Source organism: Fusarium proliferatum (assembly GCF_900067095.1).
Source record: "Fusarium proliferatum ET1 genome assembly, contig: FPRO_scaffold003, whole genome shotgun sequence".
Classification (NCBI taxonomy): Eukaryota; Fungi; Ascomycota; class Sordariomycetes; order Hypocreales; family Nectriaceae; genus Fusarium; species Fusarium proliferatum.
The window spans coordinates 1,767,402-1,777,627 of record NW_022194792.1 but is presented as its reverse complement, the minus strand read 5'-3'; the positions used below and the strand labels follow the sequence as shown (position 1 = coordinate 1,777,627).

Here is a 10,226-nt window from a genome sequence, read left to right as displayed (position 1 = left end):
CGGCGAGAGTTGAGTATTGTATAAACGTAATGTAAGTACACTCACTCGCCCATCTCAACTAGATCACTGTCCACTAACATGAAGCAGATATTCTTCATATTGCATATGATGGTGCGCGATGCGATCCCATCTGCTTGTCTGGAATCCGACCAGCTACAACCGCTCGTACCCTGTGACTATTCCGCTCAGATTGCGCGCAACCGGCTGCGTCTGTCCAAATCGGCGCCTCAAAATAGCAAAAGCCTAGATTAAGCCAGTAATGGAGCCAAAGTCCTCTCCGTCACTGCCACTTTCACCTTCCCAGCTTCACGTCTGATGGTACAGTGAAACCGCTTTATGCCCGTTCACTGCACAGGCTGTCTATCACCTTGCATCTTGCGACCCAGCCGTTGCCATCTTCAGCGCATTTGTTGATTTACAGTTTGGAAGTGATGCTCATCTTTATGCGTTGAGTGCAGTACCGAAATGAACAATGCAACATACCCAAATGCCGACGATCGTGGGTCATCGCTCTTGTGACCACCCAAATACTATAACAAGAGCAAGATCTCCCGGAATTGCATCTCAAACAAATACGGCCTGCTCCTCGTGTCTTTGCCAGTGTTTTCTGTTGTCCCTGGATAAATGCGACCGTCGATATTGTGGGCTTCTGGATAAGGTATCATTTGTAAGTGTCAAATGCAATCCCTGGGTAGAATGCTTCCAACAAAGTATTGCCAATACTGTGTATTGAGTCGAGGAAGTTCTGAAATCGATCGTTTGACATACTGCTGAGCATGATGCTTAACGAGAGGAGTTGCAACAGAGAAGCATGTGTAAGCAGCATCTCTGCGAACTACTTCAATCAAGACAGCTTACATCTTCAGAGTGGCTTATTACATCCACCTATTTGATCACCTCTCTATCTATCTCTTTGTCTCCGCTAGTTTGATTGAGTGTCGCAATGTTGAGCAACATCGATGTGGATGGTGATCTCAGTCACCTACGACAGAGGCCCTCCGACCAACGACAACAGGCAGGCTTGTGAACGCAACCCGATGCTCTAAACGCTGCCACTGACTAGACTAATACTCTTGGATATTTTTACCCTCCGTCGCAAGCTCTTGGAGCCTTCAGCTCTCTGGACATCCTGGAGTGGTGAGCACCCATTACGAACGAAGCAACCCCGGGCCATACTCCGCAGGCATATTGTCATCGCACACCATCCGCATTCTTGCCAAATCCGAGTTTTTATTATTCCTCATTATTCTGCATCGAATTTGGTCAACCAACATCTTCCGCGGTCGCCTAGCATGTTGATCAGCTGGGCCTCAAGTCGATCACGTAGATACGTGAACATGATCAACCACGATCGTCAAGATCAGAACCACAGCATGCATCGTGCGATCAAAATAATGCAAACTCCAATGTTTCACGTATAACATCATTCGCGTACCACCAACTTTTCTCTCATTCCATACTCCCTTCCATTTCACCTCATCGCCCGATCTTATACCCGCGTTGCAGGAATGTCAACGACGGGCCGTGAGGGATGACACAGCCCGCACGACGGGGTCTCGCCGCCCTGCCAGTATCTTCCCTAGAATTATTTGGAGACTTGCCCGATCAAGGGAGGCTCAAATAAGACATTTACTGGAGCCTCTGTAGCGCGTTCCAGGTGATGGTTCCCTTCACATTCCAGTATGTTTCATCACAGCTTGTTTGACTGAAAGATCTGGTAAAGATCTGGTAAGCGGACCCGCTCTACTCGTTGTGATTCGCATAAATGTCGGTAAGAATGGTGAACCCATAAAAGCTATTTCGGGCTCTGGATGTCTCTCGATGTAGTGCTTCCTGTCTTAAGTGACGTTGCCTCTAATCTTTGAGGATCTGTGTATTACCACCCCTAACATGCACAAGTAGCACATGAGCTTCCTCCAGAATACACAAACTCAACTACGAATTATCTCTCGCCAATTAATTAAGCTTAAAGGCTTGCATGAACCGTAAACAAATGTACGAGAAGAAACTTTTTGGCGATACAGGGTAACGATCCTTCGTCAAATGTTATCGGAGATGCCCCTAGTGGGTCAAGCGATGCGTGAAACTCGGAGTCTCAGAGAAGAATGGAAATGAAGCATGCATATTCTGAGGCTGCAACAAGCACAGTTCTTACCCTACAACAACTTCAACTTCAAATTTGATGATAATTATGGTCCAAGATTGACTGTGTGCTAAGCTTTATGTTCATATCGCTTGCAATGGTGGGTAAGAGAGATCTTAAGTGCTGACAGCTGGTCAGAGTGTACCGTACCGCTGCGGATCATGTCCCCCGACATGGGGTGAGATGCGAATGCAATTGGATTGGATGTCTTCAAATGGTGGAATTGAGTTGAGGATGTGGTTACTGAATTCAGTTTACATGGGAGAATGTGAAAGCTAGAGTTTGTCGATGTGATCGTCATCGGCAAATGCGCACCAATTGACTGAGGATCGAGTTGGTAGATTGATTGACCGTTGACAAAAGTGCGCCATGATAACGACCCCTCGCTCGTCTAAACCCTGACCTCTCTTATCACGCACATCCTGGCCTCAATCACCAAAGGCTGCAACCTCTCTATCGGCCTCATCTCTCGCAGTGATAAGCTTTTCCCAAGATCCAGCCCTAAGTTGGATCAACTAACGATTGGGATCTCAATCCAATCTCCTTTTCCCATCAAATTTTCACGTCTAGACAGGCAATTTCTTCGCCACTTGGAAAAACCTCCCGACGCAGGTACCGAGCGTGAGAAACAGGGATTAAGGAGGCACACGCCCCCTTGGCAAGACAAGACAGCTGCTGGGCAATTGCTTAATTTCGGGGCCAAGACCGAATGATAAGGATGTGAATGACGACAGTTGAGATGAATTAGTGCAGCCACTAAAGAGCGATTTTTTAATCAGGAGAAAAGGAAAAACCTTGCCTTGCCATGCCATGCCATGCCATGCCAAATCGACGATTGGGTTAAAAATATCTCATCGGCCTGTCTGCTACAGTTGCAATGATGCCTCCCCAGCCTTGTTCTCCTCTGGAAGGGCATGGATGGCTGTTGTCTCCTTTCGCAGGCCAGCCAATGGGCATTTCTTCACGTGTCATGGCACATATCTTCACGTGGCAGAAGCTGGAGGAGGTGGAAATACCTAGACTGGAGTAGACTCTCGAGAAGAAGAAAGTCAATGGAAGAATGTTGAGAAGCCTGCGGGAGTGGCTCTTCACAGGTGGATCTCGAAAGATGCCACATCTCTTGGACGGGCCGGTAGAAGGTTGAATTTTTTATTCTCGACAGGACCAAACCAGTCCATCATGAGTTTGGCTCTACGTCCGAGCTTTGAGACAACGGTCTCTCCGCTCAACTTCGTGTTATTTATTTTTTTCGCATCAGACCACTCCGCTTACTGATCCGATCGGCAACGCAAAACCGCCAGAAGGGATAACAGCATCCATGTGAGTTTCTACGTGTGCACGTACTCCGTATGTACATACACATCATGCTGGCCTCTGTATGTATTGTTGCTTCAGTGACCTGCCGTCTTGCGTACAACACCTCACGCGCTGCAACCTGAACATGTCACCCAGTGGCGCTTATTAGTGCGGTGATGGTGAGGGGGGGGGGAACTCTTTGACGGGCAATTTTTAATGCAAGCTAATCATTACTTGCAAAGCTCAGTTCAATGTCGAATTGAGTTCCCCCTTTTACCATGTCAAAAGCTCCTGATCAATAACGTGGTTCTGCTATTGCATACTGAGGCACCCAAAGAATGATGCGGTTTCTCTGGTTCATCCCATGCCAGCTGACGACGGCAGGGTTTGCAGGGCAGACACCAATTGCAAGGATGTATTTCTGGGAACCAGCCCCTCTTCGTCTTCAATGTCACTGATGCTGGACCTGGACCGGCAGTGCACGGGTCGTCAGCAACTGTGCACCCTGGTTTGTTATCTCGTGTTGGCCGTGGACGTCTTTCCATACGACTCCATCATCATCTGCTCAAGTAATTGATCAAGAACCTGATGATAATTCTTGTTAAAGGAAAGATTTCCATGGTCAAAAGCTTGAAGAGAGGAGATATCCCAATACAGACATCCCTCGTCCCGGTTCACCCGACAATACAGAGTTCATCGCCAACTCGGATGCACTGATCACTGAGGCTCACTACGCTCACACCCTTCCCGCCCCGCTCGCCCTGCAAGTGTTCCGTCTACAGACTAGATCCTGAATAACAGCACCAGAAAAAGGAAAAAGAAACAGACAACCTGCAAAAAATACGAACATTGTCCAAATAGCGCATGCAATAGCTTCCACACCACCCTCTAGCCCTCCCCATCACAAAACAAGCCACGGCGTTTTCTGTAATTTACCCTTCCTCCAAGGGATATACATGCCCCGCGCAAAACAACATGGCGTAATGTATTTGACCATAAACAAAAAAATATGTATCTTCAATTAAGACAAACGCCGCTCATTAATCTATAGGTTATTCGTATGCGTATATGCAAAATGCGAAAATGCTTCATCTAACGGTTCACGCCTTCTTCTCCACATTTATCGACAAGCTGGGGACGTCGAATGTTACTGTCGTGTTGGCCGAGTATGCTTCTGTTCCCCAGGACATGTAACCAATGTAGTAGGACGACGTGGGATAATTCGCGTTATCCATGGAGAGGATCTCTTCGACTAATGGATAGAGATCGCCATCAAACTTTTCGGTGGGCTCGTCGACATACCACGTCAGAACCTTTTGCTTGGCCTGATTGGTACCGTAGTAAAGTTTGCTGAGCCGATTAGCATCGCATGCATATTCCTTGCGCCAAGGTCAACTTACAATTCTGTGCCATGGAGAGTCTTTGTCGCAAGGGGGTTCGCTCCATCAACGTCGAAGCCGATAGGTTGTGTCGCAGGCCCAATAGCAGCAAACCACACCATGATTTCGTGCGAGGCATCAGCACTGTCCTGCGCCTTCTTCTGATCGCTGTCCATGAACATATCCATAGCGACGTTGGCGTTGAGCAGGTTCTTCTTCATTGCAGCGAGATCTGTCTTTGTAGCTTGCGTAGCGCCCTTTGCGGAACCGTTGCCAAGAGCGTATGTCCACTCAAAGTCGATCTCGATCTTGTCAATGGTGTTGAGCTTGGCGGGGAAGACGTCGCCGTCGACTTTGATGTTGGGGAAGGCGTGGACAGGAGCGGTTTCGGGGCCTTGGGGATATTCCCATACTACAGACCATCGAGGAGCGGTTGTTTTTGTTGCGTACGTTTCATTATTATTGATGTCGACCTGCGATGGTCAGTATCGGGTGGGAGAGCTTGGTGTCGCATGATGCCATAGGAGGTGCATCATGAGGAGGTATCATGATAGAAAAGTAGAGGATTGACTTACATATAAACATAAACCTCCGTCATCACCTTCGTCCCAACCCCACTGATTAGGATTGACTGCGCGACAGTTAGCAAAGGTACAATCGTCACACAAGACTCGATCCCATCCTGAGTTACACGGTAACTCGATAAGTTGTACTAACGTGTATATTCTTGGCCCTTGGTGTCAGGATGTACACCATAAGACTTTTGACAATGCTGTTCCGTAGTAATGCCATTCTTCTTCTTTGGTGCTGTCGGTTTCGGATCTGGCTTGAACAAAGGCGGTCCACCTGATGCCTCACGCGAACTGTTAAGACCGATCAACACACCCAGCGTGATGGCGATAGGAAGGGCCAAAAGGCCGAAATTGACGAGAAACCGGATCGTCATTATTTCTGCTGGTGTTTTCTTGAGCAGAGAAGAGAAGAACAAGATTGACCTGGACCTTCAAACAATGGAGGAGGGAAAAACCAACAAGCTTTTGCAACTGCGTAGACGTTATCATTCGCACAGGCTCGTTATTCCCAAATTGGCTGCCAGCCAATGCAATGCGCACTCCCTCCCCCCCCTCCCTTGCATATGCGGAGTGGCCTGTGGAAATGCCGACATGCCAATCACGTAGCGCAGTGGGCAAGCTGATAGCACGCTCGCAGCTGAAGGCGCCCCTGATCTAAAGCCGGGATTGACCCCTGCGCAGCGATACGAAGGGGGGTGTTGTGTTAGTGCGTGTGTTAGTTGTTCCTGGATTAGTGCTACGGCATGCTCGGGTGGTTCGCTCGTGTTAATGGGCTGGGAGCTTGTTTATTCCAAGAATAAACCAATCCTGAACCAATACTGGACTGGGCTACGCTGTACATACTTTGCAGAGACTGGGGGACCAAACTCAAATCAACACACCCCCCATCCACGGATCGGATCTGCCTCTTGTCTCTATGTACTCTCCTCTTTCTCTCCCTTGTTTTCTTCTTCTTCCTTCTACCTTAGTCAAGCTTCTCTCGTTTTCTTGAACTCTTGGTGTTTCTTTTCCTTTTCACACATCGTTAGCAAAAGTACCAGTCATTCGTTATAACCAACACCACCCAAGGTTCGCCAAGTTACGCCATTGACTTTATCGGCTTGCATACTTTTTTTTTTTTTCGTACCACGTTGTGCCTGTGGAACCTAAACGCATGCGTCTCACCCGTCCAGAGTTAAGATGAACGGGCATCATGGCTATGCTGAGGGGGACCAGGAGAGGGAGTATAGAGAGATGGTAGAGATCGACGTGCAGCGTCAACAACAGCAGCAGCATGAACAGAGGCAGTATCAGCAGCAGGAGTACTTCCAACAAGACCTCCACTCTCCATACGGTCCTCCAGAGCAGCAATTCACGCCGTATTCGCCCTATCAGTCTTCGACAGAAGAGTTTCAGGGCCGCTCTGTCACTGAGCAGGGACGACCCGCTAGGCCTTCACCAGCGCACTTTGACGATTACAGTCCAGCGCCTGAATGGCCTCCGCAAATTGCCAATAGCCCTGGGCAGTACTTCAACGACACACCGGGTGGTTCACGCTCTGCATCGCCGACACTGCGAAGCGGTAGAGAGACACCAGCTCGTCTGCATCACCACCCGGGCAATTCGTCGGTCGACTGGAGACCATCCAGCTTAATGGTCAGCTCCCGCACCCTCGTCAACAAATCATCCAACGTCACTGACTCCGTCAAACAGAACCAGAGCCACCTGAGTCTCGCTGCGCTTCTGCCTGGCGGGCATTCGCCTCAGAGCAGCAGCGCAAACACACTTTATAACAAGGATTATATCGTTGACAGCAGCACTATTCAGCATGTGCATAAGCGCGACGATGCTGAGATCTGGGGAGGTTGGAAGCGATGGGTGTTTAGGCTTGTTCCTTTTCTCACGTTTGCGAATACTGGACTCTACATGGCGTATCTTGCGCTGAGAATTGCTTGTGTTATTTGGGCGCAGAATGCGGCGGATACGACGTATGCTGGTGCGTGGATCTTCATCGGTGTTGAGATTGCAACAGCGATTCCTTCATTGATGCATAATACGTGGACAATGTGGTCGATGAAGAAGCGCAACCGCCCGAAGCTGCGATTGACAGGCAACGATGTGCCCACTGTCGATGCATTCATCACTTGCTGTGGTGAAGACGATGATCTTGTGATGGATACGGTGCGAGCGGCGTGTGATTTGGATTACCCCCAGGATCGATTCAGAGTCATTCTGCTCGATGATGGAAAGTCTGCAGGTCTGCAGGAAGCATGTGCAAAGCTGTCCATGATATACCCGAACCTGTACTACATGGCTCGGGTCAAGATTCCTGGCCAACCTCACCATTTCAAGGCGGGTAACCTGAACTATGGTCTTGACGAGGTGCACAAGCTGCCTGGAGGTGCTGGTCAGTTCATGGCAGCTCTGGATGCTGATATGGTAAGCTATTCCCGCACCTTGACCAACGACATACTTACAATTGCAGATTCCCGAGCGTGACTGGCTCCGTGCTATTCTTCCTCACATGCTCATCGACCCCAAGATGGCTCTTGCATGCCCTCCCCAGCTCTTCTACAACACCCCTCCCTCGGACCCTCTCGCCCAAAGTCTCGATTTCTTCGTCCACGTCATCGAGCCCATCAAGGACGCTCTAGGTGTCGCTTGGTGCACTGGATCAGGCTACGTCGCTCGTCGTGAAGCTCTGGACGAGATTGGTAACTTCCCTCTTGGATCTCTAGCCGAGGATGTCGCTACATCGACTCTCATGCTTGGTAAGGGCTGGAAGACGGCTTTCATCCATGAGCCTCTGCAATTTGGTACTGTTCCTGAAGACTATGGCGGTCATCTTAAGCAGCGAACGCGATGGGCTATCGGAACAGTCGATACCTCTTTCAAGCTGAACTTTTGTCTCTGGGGCGACAAGGTTCGCCAGATGACCACCGCTCAGCGATTCTCTGGATTCTTGTACGCCTCATTGAGCATGTACACCATTCTGCTCACCATTTCGCTCTTCGCCATTCCGATTATCCTGATCATGCAAAAGCCGCTTGTGGCCTATGCTACCGATGAGCAGCTCCGATGGTTGATCCGCGCGTGTTTCGCATCCGTCATCTCCAACCGTCTCTGCGAGTTTGCTCTCTTCATTCCCGCAGGTTATCACACCGGTCAGCGAGGTTCGCGATACCAGCTCTGGATGTCTCCCTACATCGCGCTCTGCCTTATCCGATCATTCATTCTGCCAACATGGCTCGGCGGTCAAACTCAAGCATTCAAGCCCACAGGATCGCTCGGCTCGGCCCTCAACGAGCGTGACGCCAAGCTCCGAAAGAACATGTTCCGACGTCTCTGGGGCATTCTCATCAACTACATGGCTCTTTTCCACCTCGCCTTTGTGTATCTGACCCTCGTCGCTGTGGTCCTCACATCGTTCCGATCATTCGTCACGACTCACACCGTTCGCGACACACTCACCGCCCTTCTCACCCACGCATTCTGGCCACCTCTCACTTTCCTCTTCATCTGCAGTTCGCTCTGGACACCGGTCTCCTACGCAATTGACCCGCCGGTCATGCCCGACCGCGAGGACCTGCTGAACCGAGATCCAAAGACGCAGGTGGCGCATCCCACTCCCCAGAGCAAGAAGATTGCTTTTGGCGGTCAGGCTGCGTGGTTCGAGTTGGAATACACGACTACTACTATTTATACATGCCTGGTCTTTGTGTGCTCATTCATTTTCTAGAAATGAGATGGGGCATAATAACGAAATGAACTGTTACGATAATGTATGAGGGGTTGATACATACGAGGGAGGGAGCCCATGGTTTCGTGGATGAGATGAACAGGCGCAAAGACCAATTGGCAAGGGTACTCATTGTTTGTTACTGGACTGGATTTTTCTACATGGTATAGTACATAGTGCACGCATCGCATTAAATATAAAGATAGAGATCAGCCCTTAAGCGGCATACGAATAATAGAATGGCATCAATTATCACATGAACCTCGGGGAGCGATACCCGTTACGAGTGAGATTGGGAAATGTAGAGCTAAAAATACCAGGCATGATAAAGGCCTCGCAAGGCCATTTGACGCCTAAACAAAGCGTTTAATGCATGCAAGACGATGATGAAAGCTGAGGTAAGAGAGTTTGAGGTCTCTGAGCTGGGATTTCAGAAAACCAATCAAAGGCCTCATGAGTCGGGAAGTTAAAGCAAAAGTCTCACGGGTTCATCGTCAATTTCCGCAAGGTTTATCTTCCAAGGTGCCATTTATCCTAAAATTGCCGGTCGCTATTATCGTCTTTTATGACCTCGGTCGCGTTGTCTTGCCGCGTCTCTCAATTGCCTTCGACTGAGCGTTAGAGCCTCACGCATGAAGCATTGAATCAGTGTCAACATGTGAAACCTTGACTCGAACATGCTTGACTCAAGAAGAGGCGCTTAACCTTGGCCCCAGTCCACAAAAGCTCCCTTGGTCCGTCCCTACGCGACTCAATCAGCGGCACCACAAAAGAGAGAAAGGAAAAAAAAAACCTCTCAATTTTATCTAGCGGAACAACTCTTGTTCCAGAAGTCTTCTTTGCGGCGCTCTAAATAACGTGACCATTCAGCCACTCACGAAAGGTCAGACCCTTATCTGCGAGTTTGGTTTGGGTGCTCCACTCTTCTTCGTCAGGAACCCAAGACAAGCATGTGAGATTAGATCTTCTCTTGTCGAAATTGCCTCTTCTCTCTGCTCTGCCCTGCCTTTTAGCCTTTCGTATCAGCAAGAGGCGATCTCCACGGCGTATTTTCCTCTCTCTCACCGCAATTGAAGAGCTCTCAACAAAATTCTAGCACTGTACAGCAGCAGCAAGGC

General features: G+C 49.2%; 2 protein-coding genes across 2 annotated transcripts; one reads left to right on the top strand and one right to left on the bottom strand.

Moving 5' to 3' along the window:
• Nucleotides 1-4,539: 4,539 nt before the first annotated feature.
• FPRO_06476 (uncharacterized protein) lies at nt 4,540-5,764 on the bottom strand (the record flags this gene model as incomplete). Its single annotated transcript, XM_031228607.1, has 4 exons — nt 4,540-4,789; nt 4,840-5,291; nt 5,394-5,449; nt 5,536-5,764. The coding sequence occupies 4 exons, from the start codon at nt 5,762-5,764 to the stop codon at nt 4,540-4,542; spliced, it is 987 nt and encodes a 328-aa protein (XP_031078926.1).
• Nucleotides 5,765-6,569: 805 nt separating this feature from the next.
• On the top strand, nt 6,570-9,108 carry FPRO_06477 (uncharacterized protein; the record flags this gene model as incomplete). The annotated part of the gene is made up of 3 exons (XM_031228605.1): nt 6,570-7,025; nt 7,083-7,808; nt 7,855-9,108. The coding sequence occupies 3 exons, from the start codon at nt 6,570-6,572 to the stop codon at nt 9,106-9,108; spliced, it is 2,436 nt and encodes an 811-aa protein (XP_031078925.1).
• Between the last annotated feature and the right edge of the window lie 1,118 nt (nt 9,109-10,226).